The sequence below is a fragment of the Mandrillus leucophaeus genome, unplaced genomic scaffold, assembly GCF_000951045.1.
Source record: "Mandrillus leucophaeus isolate KB7577 unplaced genomic scaffold, Mleu.le_1.0 Scaffold316, whole genome shotgun sequence".
NCBI lineage: Eukaryota > Metazoa > Chordata > Mammalia > Primates > Cercopithecidae > Mandrillus > Mandrillus leucophaeus.
Window position 1 is genome coordinate 2608152 of NW_012103321.1, and position 22286 is coordinate 2630437.

The following is a 22286-nucleotide window of genomic DNA, read 5'->3' on the forward strand; positions in this document are numbered from 1 at the left end:
AACCAAAGTTCCACTTTCTGTCTCTATAAATTTGACTATTCTGGATACTTCATAGAAATGGAATCATAGAGTATTTGCTTTTTTGTGACTGGCTTATGTCTCTGAATGTCTTCAAGGTTCATCTATGTTGCAGCATGTGTCAGAATTTCCTTTTCATACATTCATCCATCACTGGACACTTGGGTTGTTTCCACCTTTTGGCTACTATGAATATATGCTATGAACATGGATAAATGTATTAGTCCGTTCTCACATTTCTATAAAGGACTGCCCAAGACTGAGTAATTTATAAAGGAAAGAAGTTTAATTGACTCACAGTTCCACATGGCTGGGGAGGCCTCAGGAAACTTACAATCATGGCAGAAGGGGAAGCAAACACATCCTTCTTCACATGATGGCAGGAAGGAGAGGTGCCAAGCAAAAGGGGGAAAAGACCCTTATAAAACCATCGGATCTCATGAGAACTCACTCACTATCGTAAGAACAGCAGCATGGGGGTAACTGCCCCCATGAGTCAATTATCTCCCGGCAGGTCCCTCTGATGACCTGCGGTCATTATGGGAACTACGATCAATTCAAGATGAGATTTGGTTCGGGACACAGCCAAACCATTATACAAATAGCTGTTTGAGTCCCTGCTTTCTTCTTTTAGGTATATATCCAGAAGTGGAAGTGCTGAATCACATAGCAATTCAATGCTTAATTTTTTGAAGAAGTTATACCATTTCCCACAGAGGCTGCAACCATTTCACACTTCCACAAGCAATGTACAGTTACAAGGGTTCTAATTTCTCCTCCTCCTCTTATCATATTAGAAATAAACATCTATGTGAATGTGTGAGAGGTTTTGTGTGTGCATATGTGTGTGTGTGTAGACAGATACAAACCACGTTTCCAATGAAATCTTAGGAGCAGAAGACAAACTCAAATATTTCCTTGTTCTTTGTTTTTATTTAACTCCAAATAGCTAATAACATAAAAACATTAAAAAAAATCTCCAATACCCGACTATTAAGTTATTTTTGGTTGACAACACTTGATTATTTTGTTCTTGCTTGTTTTCAACATGTAGTAACAGAATCTATAATAACTTTAAAAGTTTGCAGCAGGCTTAAAACCTGAATATTTAGATCCTAATCAAAAACCATGATGTAGTTATTAGTTTTGATTTTAAATACTTGCCCCCCACAGAACTTATTAAAATGAATAACCATAAATAGGCTAGCTATTAATTAGATCTCAATGAAATGCCCACATACAGCACATACATATAGGTAGTACATATGCTTTTATCCTTTACTACTCAAAGTATGATGTACAGAGGAATTATATCATAAACACCTTTAACTTACATTAACTCAACACATGAGGTCAGTGAAAAGGAAGCCATAAGGAAAATAACATGAAATCCTGTGGTGATCCCACCTATGATGAATGCACACCCTCGAGGAAACCCAGGTGGGTGCTGTCTATCTGCTGGGTGGGTGCTTCGCTCCTTGTCAGTTCACATCTGCCACTAGCGGGGCAAGCATCTTGCAAGGCTATGATTCTAGTGTTAAAAGGTATGTGCTTTTTTTTTTTTTTTTTTTTTTTTAAACAAAATGACCCCTAAACAAACACCAACAACTTCACTTGATTTTCAAACAAAGAAACAGTCTTTTTTTCCAACATGGGGGGGAAAAGCTACTTGTAGTGGATGTACAGGTTTCCAACATGGCACCCTTCTAAAGGGCTTTCAAGGATCATCCTAATAGCCCATTTTACCTATGTACTGACCTTGGAAGCTAACCCCTGAGTATGATGCAACTCCACTCTAATGTAAATTAAAATGCCATGATCTTTAAAAATGCCATAATATTGTCAGTATAATTTAACTTCCAGTTTAGTTCCATCTTCACATTTAGCAGTGAGTGTCTGTGACCGTCTCCTGGTGCCAGCATTTCAGAATGTACTATCACTGGCTGAGAAAATCTCATGGTGAGAAGAGTAGTGTGTCATAAGATCTGAACAAAAAAGCTACCAAAGTTGATCAGTCTCAGTATGATTCAGGATATGATTTCCAATTAGCAAATGGTGCGACTGAAGCAGAGAGTAGCTTTGTTTTGCTACACTCAGTGCTCCCAGGAATATCTTGTGGCCTCCTTTTCGTGGGTTTCTATGCTGGCAGTTACACTCTACTTCTTAAACACTTGGCCTTAGACTGACCACCGCCCTGGTTCAGTTTCTATTTTTAAGAGCACCGTTCTAATGGAAATGTCCCTGCCCTGAATTAAGCTGGGACTGTACACTTTACCACTAGCTAGAGCTGTTATATATCATAGCGTTTAGATTAATTTGGTAAGTATTGATTTCCTTGACTGTGACTTCAAAACTTGCTTCTGCTTCTTTTAGCCATGTAGGATTTCTACCTGGGGTGTAGATGAGGGTAAAATATCCCATGGAGGACTCCTTCAATAACCACATTTGGAAAATCTGGAAAAAAAAAAAAGAAAGAAAGAAAAACTGCTTTTCTTATGTGAAACAATAATTGCATTTTGTAGAATGGAACAAGGCAAGGCTTACGGTAAACACAGGAATCTGCATCGCCAGGCGTTTGCCTGGTTGAGGATGTGCTATCAGTCATGCTGCTTCAGCCTAAAGCCACTTGAGCGCACCACCAGGCGCGGCAGGAATGTGCGGCCAGATTTGTAGCTTATTGATTTAAGGGATGTTCTAATGGTTAATGCTGCTGGGCCTCAGCTCTTTATCTGAATGTTTTCTCACGAGGAAGATGGATTACACTGGCAATTCAATTTCTAACAAAATCTCAATATACTTGAAGGAATTCCAAGATTTCTACTGGGAATACCTCACTGCAGTTTTTCCATTGTGGTTTACAGTGCATTTAGTCCAAGTTGTCTTGAGTCTACTTGTTCTATTAGACTAGCTTCGAAAGAGAGCAGTAAGATGGGGGTCTGTCTTCCTAACTTAAAAGGGCAAATTTCCAACAGAAGCCATCCTGCCAAACTTGAAAACATAGCTACATTATTATAGGAGATAGGAAGGGAGGCCAGGGGTGCAGAGTATGTTCTACTACATTCCAGTCATTAGAGTAGGTAAAATGTGAATGGATTACTTGAATGGGAACCAATCTATCTCATGGTTCAGAAGTTTAATTTTTAAACTTTATTCTGTACATAATGACATCCAGGAACTATCCTAAAGCTGAACACTTTAAAGAAATATAGTTATTACCTAAGAAAATAAAAGTGGTCCAATATTTTAAGAAAAAAAAATGTACATCAAACCTCTATTGTCAACTGTGTAAATAAAATCATTTACTAGGGGATTACTGCCTCATCAGAGGAGGCAGAAAGGCTCTCAGAGGCTAGGGGTAGGCAGAGGGAGCTAGCCAGGTGGAAAGTCTGTGGCCAGAGGGAGCCTGGAGGGTTCAGAGACCTAAATGAAGGCCAACGTAGCGAGAGAAGCGGGAACGAGGAGGCTGGAGGGCCCGGGGTGCCCAATCATACCTGGGAAGAACAGATAGGAATTCTGGCTTTATCTAAAACTCAATGGGAAGCTATTGAGGGAGTTTAAGCAGAGTGGGACAGAGTAGAATTGTGTTTTGAAAAACATGATTCTGGCTGCCAACTGGAGAATGGACTGGAGCAAGTTCAAAGCAGACACAAGGAGATCAGTTCGGAGACTACTGCAGTAGTTCACAAGGGCAATGTGGCAGCCCAAACGAGGTTGAGGATGGAGAACCATGGAGGAATTCTAGAGAAATGAAGGGCGGGACCAAGTGACGGGTTAGATGTGGTTAGTGAGGGAAGGGGTGAAATCAAGCATGCCTCTTGGGTTTCTGGCTTGCATAATCACAGGGTGGTGGGAGAAGACCCAGAATAGAAGTAAAACAGAAGATCATCACCTTGGTCTGGAACTTGTGTTTCAGGCATCCGTGAGACTTGCCAAAGGGGAAGTCAAGAAGTGATAGAATGTGGTGACCAGTTTACCTCAACAAGTATTTATTGAGAGGCCTCTGTGTCCTGGATTGGCCATGTAATAGCTGTGTGACCTTAGGTGAGTTATTGAACATCTCTGTGCCTCTCTTTCCTCAACTGTGAAATGGATTTCATAATAGTATCTACCTTATAGGCTGTTTTAAAAATTGGGGAGACAAGTGAATGAGCACACAAAATAATGTCTTAGAAAATCTCCAACACATGAATATCCAGTTATTTTTGGTTGATGACACTTGATTTTTCAGGGCATGCCTTTCCCCAACATGAAGTAATGGTTTTTCATGAAATATATCTTTGAAAGCTTGTGATAGGCCTTACACATGTATATTTAGAGCCCAATAAAAACCAATAATTTAGCTAAGCTAATTTTAATTCTAATTGTATTTCTCCCACATAGAAGGGTATTAAAATCAATTGCCACAAATAGAGCTGTTGGTTAATTTTCTAAAAGATACCCAAAAATGGCATATTACATGAAGGTGGAAGACATGCCTTTATTCTTTGCCACTCACAATATAGAAGTTGATTTGAAGGTCAGTGAAATTACATCGTAAGTATATTTAGCTTAAAAGGATTCAACTAAATAAGTTAAGCAAAAAAGACATAAAGGAAAATAACATTACATACTGTGGGTAACTCTACCACGATGGTGATATGTCAAGCAGTGACGAGAACGGGGCAAGGAGAAAAATACAGCAGGGCATGGGCTGGAGAGGGCCCAGAGACAGGGAAGTGAGGGAAGAACCTGAGTGATGGTGCCATTTGGGTGACGACTTGCAGGAAGGGACAAAGCAGCCCTCTGGGAGGGTGTCTGGGAGAAGGGCATTCCCGGCAGAGGGAACAGCAAGTGCTAAGGCTCTGTATGTATGTCCACCAAGAGCTGAACATATGCTAGATGCTGGGGATTTAGAGGACAAAGACAAAGAACAAAGATAAGATAGTGACCATTACTATAAAGGAAGCAAATAGGGTTCTCTGACAAAAAGTGAATGGGATGGAGGTGTTTTAAAGCAAGGTCCACCAACTAGTGATCAGAAATAACATAATCAGGGTTTTGGTTTGTTTTCTCATCTGTTCCACTCTACTTTAAACTGCGGATTTTGGCTTCATCATATGCATGATTTACTACAATGTCCATTATTGCCAGCATTACTCAGTAAACTGTTCTTGCCTTTGATTCCCATTGAGAGGTGATGAGAAGGAAGGTGATTTAGGGCAGGTTTTGTTGTTATTTTTGTTGGGTTTTGCTTATTTAATGAACATGTATTGTGAATGGGTAGAGGGGCTTGTGGAGAGGGAGAATCAGCACAGGCTCTCTGAAGCTGTGGCATTCAATGTGAGCCCTGGAAGATGAGAGGCAGCTGGCTATGGGATGGAGAAAAGAAGGCTCAAGGTGGAGGAAACAGCACACCTGAGGCCCAGAAAGAATTCCAGGGTGGCTAGGGCAGAGTGTATGAGGAGGTCCAGTAGGAACATGAGCCTGGGGCAGCTCACAGAGGGCCTTACAAACAAACCACAGGTAAGAGTCTGGAGCTCCCAGGAGAGAGTTAAGATGGAAATACAACATTGTGACTCAGGTGCACACACATGGTAGACAGGCCACACACAAGGAGATATCTGAAAGAAAGTGTAGTGAGAAGAGGAGAATGTCTATGACAGCATTCTGGTCAGCTGCTATACAGTGGAAGGAAGTGGGAGAGCCAAGGGGAGACATTGTTTGAAGGAGTAGAAACCGATCAACATGTCTAAAGTACATGAGAGGCCAAGGAAGATGAGGACTGAAAAATATCCATGGGTTTTAGCCACACTGAAATCACTGGGGACTTTGGCAAGAGTTGTTTTGAGTTTCCTGGAAAATCAAATCAAAGACCAAAAAGCAAATGCTTTTCAATCTGTTAAGAGAGTACTCTCCTGATTTCTGATGTTAAAAGCTAAGAGATATTTGATTATTAGTATTTTATAAGAGGATAATCTTTGAAGACAGACACTCCTCTGACTTTGTAGGGGGTCGGGGTCAGTACATCTCTGAAGAAATTTCCATATGCAATATGCTCTGGAATAATAACCTTAATATCTTGCTAAGAGGCATCATAACAAAAATGTGACACAAGTAAAGTTTCTCTTTAAATTAAATGCTGAAGATTTGCAAGAATATATATCATTAGTATAAGACTTCTAAGATAACAAGGATCTGATTCATGAAACTGGATTGGTCAAAATTCCAAGAAAACAGATCTGGTGACTGGTCCTCCCATACCTCCCATCCCATCCATCAAACCTGTGATTCACTTATTCTCAAACAGGAGTTCCCTTATTTTGCAAGTCTTCATCCATATTACCATGCTACCAATGATACATATGTTTTGCTCTTTCCAGCTCAAGACATTTACCCCTGAGGTTCCTTCCAAGAAAGTTCTTCCTGTTCTTCACTGTCAAGCCAGGCATAGAGCACATGGTAGGCACTGCTCAATAAGCTGGATGAGTTGGATTTAAAGGTCATAAAATATGTTCCCTCTTCTATCAAGTATCCTGGCTATTCTAGTCTACAGTAACCATTTTACTGTCTACACTTCTGTAGGAATTTCAGTCAGATGCATGACATATCTGAGCATAAACAATACATGGAAAAAGTGCTTGTGGAGCCATTTTTCAAAGATAATATGAATAATTTATAAAACATTTAATCTATATTAGGTTGCATCATTAATATTTGTTAAATATGATATTTTAACACGACATCAACTAACATGTATATTTGTTAAACATAAGAAGCAAATGTTATAGAGAGGAAGTTATTCTTTACTGCAAGGAAAAAGAATATGAGGTCATATTCCTATACAGCAAAGGCAGCTCACTCTGATCAGGGTGCTACTAGGAAGGGTCCCTCAACCCTTCTTAGGGAGGAGTAGGACTGCGTCCTGGCCACTTTTCTTCAAACTGACAGCTAAGTGGGTGATCTGAGTATGTGCATCCTTGCTAGAGAGAGCAGTTCCCTTTCTCCTGCTCATAAGGTTTTATTGTCAGAAATAGGAAGGGTTTCAATGGATCATTTATCTATTACTATTTAGTGACTCCCAGAAACAAGATTCACTATGTGCAAAGAGCACAGAAGGAATACATAGGCAACAAGGGGTCCACCCATCAACCATCTTCCCTGGACCCCAATTTTCTCATTTAGCCAATGATAATATCAGCCCTGCTTAGTTCACAAGGTTGTTAAGGAAATTAAGTGAGATAATGTATGCAAATGAACTCATAAAGAGATGCATAACAGAATACTTTGAGAGGGACTCTGATGAATTTAAATTTCTTTGCACAGAGAAAAGACTCAGTCGAAAATATTGATTACAATTATACTTAAATCAATTAATTGTATTTAAAATATGCAACTTTCAAAAATATACAGTTGGCCATCAAAGATGCTGTAATCTAAATAGAAATGGAGATATGCCTGCAATGTATATATACATAGATTTTTCGGAAGAGGCATTTTTAAAAAGGACTAGATCCTTGACTTTGAACCCTGGCATCTGGACAAAAACAAGCAGAGGCCAAAATGACACGATCGGAAAAATTAAGGACCATAAATACCTTTCTGCCTTATTACTCTAATTCAAAATAGTCTGGTGAGAGAGAAAGAAAAATTACATTTCCTCCTGAAAGGCTGGCCTCAATTAAAATTCTAAATGTCTCTTACACCAAGAGCACTGGTTTATTGGCAGATTATTAAGCCCTGGACCAATGTCACTCTGTTAGACCTGTATTAAAAACGTGGTTTATGTGGTGCAGGGTCAGATCAGTAAAGAGCTGTTAGCAGATGACAGGTTTGATTACCGCTGGCTGTAGGCAAGACGTATGGATCCCTGAGGAACAGCAGCACAGGCTGGTGGGACAGTTTGCTGGAAAGGTCAAGAACAGGCATGTCAGCATCAGGGGACGATGGTAAACAGAAAACACTACAAACTAGCTTTGAGGGGATCAAACTGCTGTGTGGGGACGTCTCAAGGTTTATGTTCTAACAGTGTGGGTGAATAATAGCACACAGAGTGAGAGCAAACAAATGGGCACTGCTCTCATCTTCTAAACATTTCTTTGTGGAATTTGAAGCAGATATACAATCTATACAATAAGTCATTGCTGAAACGTGCTTTCCTAAAAATCTTGTAATACGATTGTTGATAAAACATTCTGATTACTTGCATGAAGCAATGTAGGGCTCTTATTCCTCCACTCTTAATTCTAACTAGTTACTCCTGTATTTCCCTATCAAATATTTATAATCTTAAAACCAATTTTCAAACAAAGGTTTTTAAGAAAAACATAACTTGAAACATATCATGGGTGATTAAACATTTAGCAAAACCATAATCCTATTCCCGGCTGATGAGGATTAGTCCTTACCTTGACTCTTCAGACTCTGTTTCATCAAAAGATCTAAAAGTTTTGAAAAAGGAAAAAAACAAACAAACAAAAAAACGGCATACGTTGAGTCAATGTTTATGCCAACAAAGGAAAAAATACCCAATATTTTTAGATGACTGAATAGGGAGATATTTTTAAGAAGAGTTGTGAGTTTCCACTGAGCCACAGCATGGCTATGCCCCATCCTAAGGAATCTGAAGACTGGAATATTCTTTGATTTCAATTTTCCTGATGATTACTTAAAAATCCTCAGATTTTATTACTACTTTTGAGCTTGTATAATGGAGAAAACATTTCACTCAATACCATTGCTAATGTCTATTCTAAAAAATACATAAACATATACGAAGCCCAACCTCCCTGTAAACACATACAAGTTGGAACAGAACACACTGACAGCACATTATTTCATTATTTGCCAAGTGTAGTGTATAATTTTTGCTCTGCAATAAGTGGAAAGTGGCCCTGAGTAAACAGTGCTCATGAAGAGCTGTGACAGGTGTTTGCAGCCCCGTCATCCAGTGGATGGCTGGGGTTTAACATGATTTTGGGTGTGGTCTGCTTGATCTTCTTGTAGTTTTAAGTGTGGTTCCTTCAGGCAGGTCTGGAAGCAGCGAGAATATGGGTACACCTCTCTCCTGCATGGATTTTGAGAGTTTGTGATGATTTGTTTCCCTGTAAATGGATACAGTATGCCATGGATGTTTCTGAAGGTCTTCTGAGGCTAGCTCAGCCCACGTCATGTGCCTGTTGCTGGGCAAGTGGCTTGTTTCAGAGTTAATTCTTCGGGAGAGCTTTTCCCAATTGCTAATGATATCAAACCTCTGGGTCCCTGGGTTTAGGACCAATGGGTTTAGACCAATAGATAGGGATTAGGATTTGTAGTTCTGCCACTGGAAGTTCCTGAGAGAGACAGCTGGACAGTAGAGGAAGAGGGCTCGCCTTGGAAGGCCTCGGTTCTGCAAGCTACAAGGCAAGAGATCTTGGGAAAGACACTAAATTCCTGTGTCTCTGTTTGCTCAACTACAAAATGAGAGGAGTTGGATCAAATCTTCTCTAAGGTCATTCATAACTTTAAAATTATATGAATATGTGTACCACCAGGATATGAACTTTGCTTGAGTTTCCACTAATGAGTCCATAACATGTTATCTAGATTCATAATTCCTATCAAGTAACATCATTCTATGTAACAGCATAATTGAAAAGATTGATTCCTTGAGTCTAAACATGGGTTACTGAACCATGGCCATTTGGCCACAAGATGGGTATGAGGAATTCTTTTGACCAAAAGCAGGCAGCGAGCGAGTGCTGTAGCAAGCCAAAAGAGTGGGCGTGGCCGGCAGGCTACTCAGGCATCACTCTGGGCTATTTGTTAGATCAATCGGTCATTGAAGAGTAATTTAAAATATACATCCAATATGCAAACATGATTCTTACCCACAACTTTCTGCCTTTGGTAGAGAGGGCAAGTGTCGCACATTTAGGAAATCAAGAAACAGTTTGGGAAGTTCTTCATTTTCTAAAATGACAGCCTGTGAAAGCAGAAAACAGAATTAGAAACTGAAGTGAAGTTTGCTAGGCAATCAATCAAATGAACTATTTCAAAAAGTCATAACCGTCCATCAAAGTTCTTACCAGCAACATTCCTCACAGTCAAGATGAGGAGTGGTCTCTGTTTTGCCCACCAGGAATTCAGGCTGACACACATGCTAGGGAGTGCTGGCAAATACTGCAGTTTATCTGTTCTTTCATTCAACTGGCATTTATAGAGCACCTACTATACACTAGATGCTGACTAGGGGACAAGACAGTGGGGAGCCAGGTAGAAATGGTTCCTGCCTTCATGGAGATTCTAATCCAGAGTGAATATTTCAAAACCTGGAACATCAATAATACTGTTAAGATATGTATATCAAATTGTCCTTACTGAATGACAAAGTGGTCTGATATACATTATCTATACATATATGTGTGTGTGTGTGTGTGTGTCTCCCCACAGGAAACCACTACTATTTAGGAAATATGGTAAGTTATTTTTTAACTGGAAGGTTTAGTCAAGAACCTTCAACTATCACCTGTTTTGGCATTAGAATCAACTGACATTTATTGCCATTTGGACAGCTCCACTCAAAGGGTCAGTAACAACTTTACTGCTAAGTGTAAATCAGCATACATGCTGGAAAAAAATCTATAGAGCTCTTCCATTTAGTGAGCTCTGCTACATAGCCCGCATAATGGCATAACCATGTCACTACTCAGAGATCCAGATTATGCAACGTCAAGGAGAAATCTGACAAAGAAGTATGTATCTTCATATCTATGTATGTTTAAAGTCTACCAGAGTGTGTGAACTGAACAGAAGTTTGCCACCTCCCCCTCCCCCTTTTCCAAAAGACCACAGGAGAAAAGCATCAAAGGTTGTATCTTAATCTCTGACTTCAATACAACTATTCTTAAGGATCATTTTTCATAACTTACCATGGGTAAATTTTGTCCAGTAAGTACATGTTGTTTAAAGAACTATGAGAATTGGTGGTGAAATATCATTCATACAACTGATCAGGAATACTGTGTAGGGTGGTGCATAAGATACATAACAAGTAACAAAAGTGAAGTGAAATTATGTACCTTGTAGATACACAGTTCTATATCACATCTTGTTTTTAGCCATGGTTCACATACTGAGTTGCCCCAATTTCTTATCAGGTTTTGTAATACTGTTACCCAGTTCAGGTCATACAAATGGGGTGGGTGACTACACAGGTTGCCAGTCCTCCTAGGCTGCCCTCTGTCCCACACTAGAGCATAGCCCTCCTGGTGTTCAGTCTCTGGAGAGGGGTCATCTAAAGAGCCACCTCCACTGGGGGCTGCTACTGTTCTTTACACAGCTCACTGTTCCCACGGAAGCTTAAGGAATAAAAGATAGAAGAAAAAATTGGGGTGTTATACTTTATTCATTAAAAAAGAATTTACTGGGCATCTATTATGTTAGACACTGGGACATGACGATAAATCTTACAGGTCCAGTGGAGCATGGTCTGGTGAAAAAAGCTAGCAATGAACAAGTAAACACACACACTAAACAACAACTTAAACTTGCCTTAGAATATAGTGAGATAGAATCGAAATAGCGTATCACTCTCTAAGTGTTTTCCCATCTACCAATGCATTCATCCGTCCATCCCTCTGTCCCTCTCTCCATCCATGTGTGTGTATGTGTTTACTTTCTCCTGGTTATAAAAATAGAAAAATAAAAAGTTCAGAAAATAAAGAGAAAAAAAACCCTCTCTGTTCAGAGGCATAATTTCATTACTATTTCAATTAAATTTCCTTAAATCATTTCACTTTTACCTCAGTTTTTACCTATTCGAGGACACTTTTGGGTGCCCAGAGGTCATTATTTCAGTGCCCATAACTCAAAAAGTTCTGGGAATCATCACACATATAAAACTCCAAGGTATTTTGGCTGTGACACATGTTTCAATGATTGTTTTTTTTCTAGATATCTGTTTAAGAGGATGATACAATACGTATTTGAATAATAAAGCTTAATGTTGTAACACATGCAGACCTGTTCCCCCAGGCAATAGTTTTAATTATCTGTACAAGTGGTAGCTTTCAGATTTAAAAAAAGACGGAAGAGTATAACATTCTTATCTCCACCCCCACCTTCTTAAAATAAATTAAATCAATAACAAGTGTGGGACACTTTTAATGACCTGAACTACTTAATTTCCAGGATCTTTAGACATGTCATCCATCACTGCAGTATGGAGGAAGACATCTCTTGAGTGTTCAGGGGGTTACTTAGGTTTTATTAATGCAAGATTTAGGGAATTTTAACAAGGTGAATTGTTTATTTGCCTTGACAGATTGGCTTACAATGCACTGGCCACATCTACAGCATGATCATTAATGACAAAAGACAGGCAAAAAGCTGTTTACACTGCAACATAGGGACGGGAATTAATCCTGCTCAGCCTCCCCAAACAGAGTTCTCCAAACAGATGATCACATTGCTTTACGTAAGATATACTGGCAAAAGCAATACAGAAAACTCCAGAAATCTGTGTGTAATTTACTTTGCTAAATTTTCACTGAATATTCTCAAATAATATTTTCCATAAAACAATGACGAATATGTACTTTGGGATTTATAGTTTTAGAGAAGGCAGCATTGAGGGTTAGTTAAGCATTCAGTTATGTGGGCAGGCATATTTCCTAAGTTCTGTTTTAAAAGCTTGGGAGAAAAGAACTAATACTTCAGAGATACAGTAAAATATAGAAGAATTTACCTAATGTAACATATTATGTACAAATGACTGTCATCAGTTGGTACAGAGATGAAAAAGAGGAATTAAATCTTTTTGTTCATACACACGTGACCTTATTCATGAGAAACTGAACAGTAAGGCTGGACCTCACAACTGTTCCATTTACAACTTCTTCAGTTTCTTGAAAGGCTTTTGCTCTGAAGGAACTACCCCTTCTTGAAGCTGTACCCTGGATCATCCTATAGAATAAAGATGTCAGTTCGGTTTAAATCTCTCAACTTTGCTCAACAATAAGCTCCTAAGTTTTAAAAAATTAAATTTTTGAATATCAAATCCTATCTCTCTATTGTTTTAGATTGCTTATCTTTATTTTTGATTAATATCCATCCAATGATTAATCACTTTCATTCTTTAGAGAGGCAGTGTGGTGTAGGAAGTACGTGGGCTTTCAGGGAAGACTTGAGTTTGAATCCTTTCTCTTTCTATCTTAAAAGGTTATTGTGAGGATTAAATGTCTCCAAGAATCTCTGATACACAATTAGTGATGGATAGATGCTAATTCTCTTTTCTTTGAGTACTGTTGTTGTATGAATCCCCAACAACCTATTTTACCAATTTTGAAGTTTGGATTATTGTTCATCAAGCAAACAGAGCTTCTTGGCCCTCTATATTTCAGGTATCTTTTTGAGTATCAGATAAAAGCTGAGTATCCTGCTTGCTGGAAAACACACATACATCTATAATTGTGCTTTCAGTGGCAGGGGGTTTGCAGACCCCTGACAGCCCAGCCAAGAACATCGGCTTTTAGCTTAGACAGGGCAATAGCACTCACTGCTGGGCTCACTTTTCTTTGGCCTGGAGCCTGAGGCACTGTCGGCTGGTGCTGTGTGCCAGCTCCCCAAAGGGGACACGTTGGCCTTCTTGTTTCAGTTTTCTATCTCTTTGTCAATTAGAACCCCACTGGAGGGTATGCTGCCTTGCTATTAGAATTCATTAATGCCTTCAGCTCTGGGCTGAGTTGAAGACATTTGTCTGGCATTGAGGCTACTGTGGTAAAGGATTCTTTCTAATACACCAAAATCTATTGCTGCACTGATTCTAGAGAATAATTCATATTCATGATTTCCATGTCTTCTATATATTATTCTAAAATGCATCAGTCAGTGGTGTGGAGGGTTCCCAAAATTAACAAAACATTAAGGAAAGTATGATTTTCCACTCTATCGTTGCTGGGCTAGAGTACAGCTGATGAAGCACTACCATGCTGCCCGTGTTATAAGAGGGGCATTCTGAACTGCAGGGTAGTGATGGGATCAGGCCCAGTGCTATCTACTTAATTACCCAGTGACTCTGGTGGTGGAGTTTTGACGCTGCTCATCCCATTCCTGGATGCAAGTTGGCACACATGGCCTGTCAACTAATTTATACAGTAAAACATCAAGAATTCAAAATGAATGTGACAAGTTTGGAGAAAAAGCTAGAAATAAATCCTAATAAATTTTACAGGTATACACACAGACTGAAATACTGTGAGAAACAGAATTAATTACCCAGATGCAAGACAGAGTAGCTGTTTATGTGCGAGAGTCATGGGTCTCAAATGGTAGGTCTACAAGAACTGCTCCTTTCACATGGTATCAAATGAGCTGAACAGTTCTCTCACCCCACTTAAGGTGATATTATCAAGCAACCCCTGCCACCACAAAAGAGAAATAAGAATAAACCTAGGAAGAGCTAGAGGCAAGCAATGAAAATAACTAAAAGATTTCAAAATAGTTTCCATAAAAACAAGTCATCCAATATTGGGTATGAAGAATAGAACCAGGCAGTGGAAAGTCAAGGGGATAATGATCTTTAAGTTAACTAACTGTTCTGTTAAGGAAGGTGGCCACTGGTTATCCAGCATTTTCAAAGCTGCTGGAACAAGAAGAAAGTACTGTCAAAAGCAGCAAGGAAGGAGTCATTTTCTAATTGAAGCATGTGCAATAAAAGTAGTAAAAGTGACACAGTATGAAAAGAATAGGCACTGAAGAGTATCAAAATATGCTGGACTCTTTAATAGACTTGCAGATTGGAGATGGCATAGAATTAACAGAGAAATGCCCTAAAGAAACTTCCATCCAATCTGTCACTTAGGAATACAAGAAGACCAAAAATCAGGTTATTATGATGGTACATGTAGGAAATGGGGTTAAATGAAAGAACTGTTACAGGTGTGTGATAGGCTGCTTGACATACTTCAATATTACTACATCCAACTCTGATAAATAGCAAAACTGTGCACAGAGTGTATTTTGTAAAAAACAAACAAAACAATTTTTCTTTACACAATGCTACTCACTCTTGTAAGAATAAATGACTTTCTCTAAAGCAGACCAGATATTTCCTCAGAAATATCACTTTAAATGAAAAATTAAAAAAAATTAAACTCTATGAAAGCATTTATAAAAAACTTACTGCATAGGGCAGAAAACCAACAGCATTACCACCAACAGCCCCTGCAAGCTCAATGTTTACTCCAGAAGAAATGTTCTTTTTATTGAAAAGGTGCAATTATCATCATGTAACACAAATCACAAAATCCCAATTTTTCTACCTTATCAGCTTTATAAAATCATGTTCCCAAAGGATACCATTGATTAGTTGCACATGTTCTTTCTGTGACATCCCAAATACTTAATTGTCGGTTATCTTTTCTTCTTCGGTAAGTAAAATGTAGTCACAAAATTACAGAGGGACTTGTTCTGCCTTAACCTTCACGAGATGCCATCATGCAGTGGAAAACACTGATAAAATATCACAGGATAACGCCGTCCGACAAGGGAGACATATAAACACTGTAATGATTTCCCACGAGTTTCCATTTTAGAAAATTGTCACTAAGGCGAGCATAAACGGTGACACATCTCCACTGAGAACACGGTGAAATCGAACGCTGGCATTCTAGTTAGGTCCAAACCTACCCAGCAGCCAATTATAACAGGAATGGAACATCTTGTTGAAAACTTGGACAAGACCACTTTGCTAACCTTCTAAGATCATAGCACAGGGCTGTGTTGTTTTCACTGATTTGATCCTTTTATTCCCTTTTACACACACACACACACACACACACACACACACACACACACACACACACACGTTTCTTCCCATTGTCTATCAGGGTTGTTATAAACTGTAGGGAACCTCTTTGTCACAAAAGCTAAGGTATTGAACTAAGTCAAGAGGTTTACAAGAGCACTTTAAGCCCTTCCTCCATTCCATCTAGTTTGGTTTGAAATGTCCGGCTGTTGGGGTGACAAAGTTCACCACCGCAGCTTTTCCTCTCTTTACCAGGAAAGATGCTTCATACCATATCTACTTCAGAGATATGGCTAAAAACAGGGAGGGAGAAAAATCAATACCTCCTCACTGCAGTAACTGGGCTCAGTGTCACTGTCCTCTGGGACCCAAAACCTACGAACTCACAGAGGCTCTGTAGTCCTCAGTCTTCTACTTACCACTTCCCTGCACCTGGTCAAAATTTCACAAAATGAGTCATAATCAGGTTAGCAAAGGAACACTTTTAAAAAGTCAGCCAGTAGACAGATTTAAGAAGGATCGTGACCACCTGAAAAATAAAAATCAGATGTGCTCTGAAGAACCCACTGTACGACGCATCCCCCTTTTTGTGTGTGACACCATTTGCAAGATGCGTCTAGCCTGTACCTTGGTAAAAACTGCACTACTCAAGGAATTCAAATAGACACCTGCTATGGTTTCACAGGGCTTTATAGATTATCTTGCAAGAAATCTGAGGACCTACACTGAACGCTGAATGCGGAAAAGGGCCTATTTAAAATAATAACGAATCTGTGCAAAGAAATAATATAATTTGGCCTAAGAAGATTTGAAAAAAAAAGGTATATCATTTCTGATAATGTGGCTAAAAGGAAAAAACTAACCATGGACAAAAGAAAGTGGAAAATCAATAGTCTTTGGAGCTATTTTAATATCAAAACTTACATTCTGTGTTTTTCTGGAATGTATTCATATAAAAGTATTCGTTTAGCACTTACTAACTACAAGCATTGTGTTGGGGACACAGTGGTTAGCCCAACAAATATAGTCCTGTCCTCCCAGGGTTTACCATTGGGTAGGGAAGATGAATGCTGATTCACAGTAATGAATGTGAAATTACAAACTGAATTAGTACCTTAAAGGGGAGTAGCTAGTTTCCTTGATCATTAGTAAGAAAGCACCCCTATTAACCTGTGGGGTGAAGGAGAGCTTCCCTGGGGAAGTGACCCTTGAGCTGGGAGTTGAATGAGCTAATGAGAATAATGTGAGTAGGATATTCCAGTTTGTTCAAAGGCCTGTGGAAGGTAGAAGCATGACATTAAAAAAACCCTTAAAGAAGGCCACAGAAAAAAATAAAGCTAAGCAATAAAATGGGGTCACCTAAGCTGGAGAGGTTAGGCAGGGCTTCTGGATCATGTGAAGGATTTTCTTTTCTTTTCTCTGTAGACTTGGGAGTCACTGAATGATCTTATGTGGGTGGGTGGTAGGTAGATGGGGTATCTCACTGTACATGACACCGTCTGATTTGTATTGTGACTACAACTAGAACAGTAGTAGTGTTAATCAGATCCAGGGACCATGCATTAAATCCTCTCTTTGGCTAACTCTAAACTGCGTCTTAACTAACCCACTGAGCTAATTTTAATGACTATATATTTTTCATTTCATATTTGGTTCCTTTTCAAACCTGGAAGCTCTATTTTTCTTAGAGTCTTAATCTTTTCTTATGCCCAGATTAAACGTTTATTAATTTGTTTCTGTTAGATTGTTATTTTACTTGCAGTTCTTTGGATCTAATCCTGCTGTTTTGTGTCTCTGTTCTCACTCATAGCTGTTTATTCCTGTAGTTTTCTATGTTTTGTAGTTTTGGTTCATAAGCTCATATTCAGAAAGGCTTTATCTGTGGGAATCTACTGCAGGCCAAGTTCTAGGTATGTCTTCCTTGAGTGGTTTTGCTTCTGCTCCTAGGAAGCAGATCCCTGACTGGGATCCTAGAGACATAATCAGCTTTAACTCAATGATAACATCAATTTTCTAGATTGGGGCTTCTGAGATTATGCAGGTACTGCAAATACTATCTATCTATCTATCTATCTATCTATCTATCTATCTATCTATCTATCTATCTATCTATCTATCTATCTATCTATCGATCCTAGGGATATAATCAGTTTTGAGACAATGGTAACATTAATTTTCTAGATTGGGGCTTCTAAGACTATGCAGGTACTGCAAATATTATTTATATATATATGTGTATATATATATAAAAAATATAAATATATATAACTCTGAACTCTCAGGAAACATGGTTAGGAAGCATTAGGAAAACCTCTGTCTATGCTCATGGATTTTTCACAGGCCAGGGGTCTCCAAAGTATATTACAGACATGTGGAGAGTTAAGCAAGATCATGAATTGTGATTCAGGAAAAAATATCAGAACTTCCATTTTTACTTACTTTTAATTAAAAAATAAAAAATCTATCTTTTCTAATTTTTAGTATGTAGACTCACAGTACATGTGTAAGATTTATTATTAAATACACACATTTTGGAGTGTTATGCTGAAACATTTTTTATTGATAAGGATGTATGGTCCTACGCCAGTAGACTTGGCCTCTGAATATAATGTACTCAAGAGTTTATAATAGCCAAGCCAATAAGGCCCAATATATCCCTACCACAGTACTTGAAATAGTCTCTTTTATCCTTGTTTACCCTAAGGTAAACTATGTGAGGGCACAGCTCTATTATTGGAAATGCCCTTACCACCTCTTTTTAACTGGCCAACTCTAACTTATTTTTCAAGTTTCAGCTCTAGTGTCATTTCCCTTAGGAAACTTTCCCAAACCCTCAGGTTGGGCTGTTATCTTTTTTGGTGACAAAACAATCATTTCATTTGATGTAATGTTTAATACTGGGTTGTCATATTAACTTTCAACAATTTTAATCTACCAAATATGGTAATTTTCATGTGGGTTAGAACAACAATAACAACAATAATGTTTCATTTAACGTCTATTCTGTGCCAGGCTCCTTATCTTATTTAATTCTCACAATACCATGAGATGTTTTCATTATCCAAATTCTACATATGAGGAATTTGGGGCTGAGAAAGGCTAAATCATTTGTGACAGTTTCTTAGAAGGTAAGGGGACAGTTGGGATTGGAACCCAGGTGTCTCTAGTTTCAAAACTACTGTTCAAATTATATATCGGTTCAGAGTCATTCATTCATTCATTCATTTCCCAAATATTTCCTGACATTTACTGTATGCACAATAGCACTATGCTATATAGTTTAATTCTTTTCTTATTTAATTTTATTGGAATATTTCATCTTTCCCAATATTTTTCTATTCTATTTATAAACTTATTCCACAGATATATTTAAGGGAGCCATTGAAATTGGCTCAATTAAAATACATTCTTGGTTTTCCTTGGATTTTAAATTTATCTTAACATCTCAACTAATTCTTACAAATATATAAAGAATTTCAGACTAAGAAAGGCAACATATTCCATTAATCTTTCTATTAAAACAACAACAACAACAACAACAAAAATGACTGGGTGCAGTGGCTCACACCTGTTATCCCAGAACTTTGGGAGGCCAAGGCGGGTGGATCACTTGAAGTCAGGAGTTCCAGATCAGCCTGGCCAACATGGAGAAACCCTGTGTCTACTAAAAACACAAAAAATTAGCTGAGTGAGGTGGCACGTGTCTGTGATCCCAACTACTTGGGTGGCTGAGGCACAAGAATCACTTGAACCCGGGAGGCAGAGGTTGCAGTAAGCCAAGATGGTACCAATGCACTCCAGCCTGGGCGACAGAGCGAGAGTCTGTCTCAAACAAAACAAAACAAAACAAAAAACAAAAGGATCTGGCCTCATAACATTTCAAAACCTGTTTGACAACTTCTGACTAGCTCAATTCTTTTCAGCAAATGACTGGGTACAATTACTTTAAAGTCACATATTATACATATTTGATCCATTTAAATTACCTGTGTATTGAATAAAAATGCACTTCAATTACATATAATAGATAATGCCAGGATTTATGGGGCATTTTCTTGATGATTTGATAGAAAAAAAATCCAAACAAATTTTAAAAACAATCATAGTCTGGGCACAGTGGCTCACACCTGTAATCCCAGCACTTTGGGAGGCTGAGGTGGGTGGATCACTTGAGGTCAGGAGCTCAAGACCAGCCTGGTCAACATGGTGAAACTCCATCTCTACCAAAAATACAAAAATTAGTTGGGTGTGGTGGTGGGCACATATAATCCTAACTACATGGGAGGCCAAGACAGGTGAATTGCTTGAACTCAGGAGGCAGAGGCTGCAGTAAGCCAAGATCGGGCCACTGCACTCCAGACAACAGAATGAGACTCTGTCTCAAAAATAAATAAATAAATATATACATACATACAACTACAAACTAGCTACGTACCTGTAAGTGAAACCTAAGATCAGGAGACTACGGTATTTAATATTACTGTTTTACAACAAGCGAACCAAAACAGATTTAATAATTCAAATAATGTGGTAAGACATTTAGTTAAATACAAGTTATAGAATGGGAGTGCTGCTTTACTACTTTATAGAAGAAACAGTAATCAGAACTAGGCTTATAAAATGTTCCCTATAGATAGCCTTAGGAGACTGGTTTTTAATAAAAGATTTACAATTAGCACAGCCCATATGTGTTGATGAACTGATGTTTTTTAAAGTGTTTAAGGTGCTTTAAAACAATTTGCTCTCTCAGGGCCCTTAAACATTCCCCCAACTACCTAGTTTATTTTAGCATTCTCTTTTTTTACATACTGTACACTTTGACCCAGCTCCAGGACAGCTGGATTTCAAGTGGTATAGTCTAGCTAGATGAGGCCTCTCTAGGGATATACATTCTTACTGTACTACAGTTTAGACAGAGTATACTAGGCTAACATCATTTTTTTAAATGAAGACTTCCAACACCATTTTATATTTGGTCAGTTATAACACTACATTTAGTCACCTGTTTAAATGCTACAGTAATGTAATTGATGTTTTACATGGATTTAGGAACCCTCAATGAGCAAACTTCAAAGTGCACAGTAGTTAGTGGGAAAATAGTGGGAGATGGTTAGAGTGTGACAACAGACTTAATTATAAGATGTGTAGCTAGTCCTCAGAGAAACAATGTATGAAAAGTGGCCCTTGTGGAGATGGCTCATAGGCTATAAAATAAAAAACATCTGTAAAGAAAGTTAGGAGGAGGTGCTTGGCCTCTTAGCTGCAACAAAAAATACAGTCAATGAAATTGTTCACTAAAATACACAGGGAGGAACAGTAGCCTACTGGGACAGAACACAATAGCAAGAAAGATGAGAAATTAGGGCTATCTACACATGACTGGTAAGGACTACACAGGGGGTCCAAGCTGGAACCTGTTCTCTGAGTTCAGGGAAAGAGGAACATATGTACCCTAGCCCTTCTCCCAAATCTAACACTGAAATGAATCCTTCTATCACTTGGGAGCTGAATTACAGACATTTATTCAGGGACCTATACACAAGAATGAATATGCCCCTTTCTGGGAGTTTTCCAGATTACACCAGTCTTTTTGCACCTATGCAAGATCCAGTCTTCTCTTCTTCTTTACTAATGGAATACCAACTTTCTTGGGGTGTGTGGCAAGCTGCCAAGCTAAAAATAACAAAGAACAATATCAAAAACTGATGAAAATAATATATCCTGCCTCACTCTTCCCCCAACATTTCCCATCAACAACCCCCCCGCGCCCCCAATGCCCCCAGCCCTGCCCGCACCCCATCCCTTAGCATGTGACACAGATCTAACCAACAAAAATGTCACAAGAAGTGACTGGATGGGAAAAGTCAAAAAGCTTCCTTAAAATGACTGGTCAGGCTGCAGTGGCCCCCATCTTTTTGCTCATGTCTCTCCCCTTTCCTCCTTCCACTTGGCTAGAATATGGGCATGGTCTTTGAGCTTAGTTGCCATCTTGTAATTATGAGGAAAAGGCCAAAAGAACCAAGGAGATGCAGTCCTTGATAATCTTGAGCCAGTGAGCCAAAACCCACAATTACCTACCACTTTCCTTCTCAGTGATTAAGGTTAAAATTCACTTTTAGTTAAGCCCTTGGATTTGGCTTGTTACCTATGGTAGAACACATAAACCCCTGATAGAGCCCTCAGGCCTCTGCAGATTGTAAAGTCCTGTTTTTAGCCCATAGGACAGAATACTAAGTAGCATTATTGATACAAAAAGAGAGAGAAAGAGCAAAGAAAAAGGAATTTTGATATTCTATTTTTAATTTACTGCTTTAGTACTGGGTAGAATACTTAGGGGAAAAAAGAAAACATAATGCTGATATGTTATTTTTAATTTACTACTTTTAAAAAGTCCATAACACAAAGAATAGCATATGAAAAATAAAAATGCAATTAGGTTCATGCACAGTCTATAAAAAGAAAAGGCCTAATACATGAAAAATTTGTAAACCTAACCCAGCAGGTG

The 22286-nt window shown here is 38.6% G+C and overlaps 1 protein-coding gene across 2 annotated transcripts in view; it reads right to left on the reverse strand.

Moving 5' to 3' along the window:
- Window positions 1–931: 931 nt before the first annotated feature.
- SNX24 (sorting nexin 24) overlaps window positions 932–22286 on the reverse strand; it is a 79691-nt gene continuing 58336 nt past the window's right edge. Inside the window, exons 3-6 of one of the 2 annotated variants that reach the window (XM_011987774.1) lie at window positions 9864–9958; window positions 8403–8435; window positions 7836–7900; window positions 932–2472 (exon numbers count right to left, since the gene is read on the reverse strand). In XM_011987774.1, the coding sequence (XP_011843164.1) occupies window positions 2405–2472; window positions 7836–7900; window positions 8403–8435; window positions 9864–9958 (261 nt within the window). In that variant the 3' untranslated portion in view covers window positions 932–2404. Of the gene's footprint in view, window positions 2473–7759; window positions 7901–8402; window positions 8436–9863; window positions 9959–22286 lie in introns of both variants that reach the window. The other variant, XM_011987775.1, reaches the window with a different exon arrangement.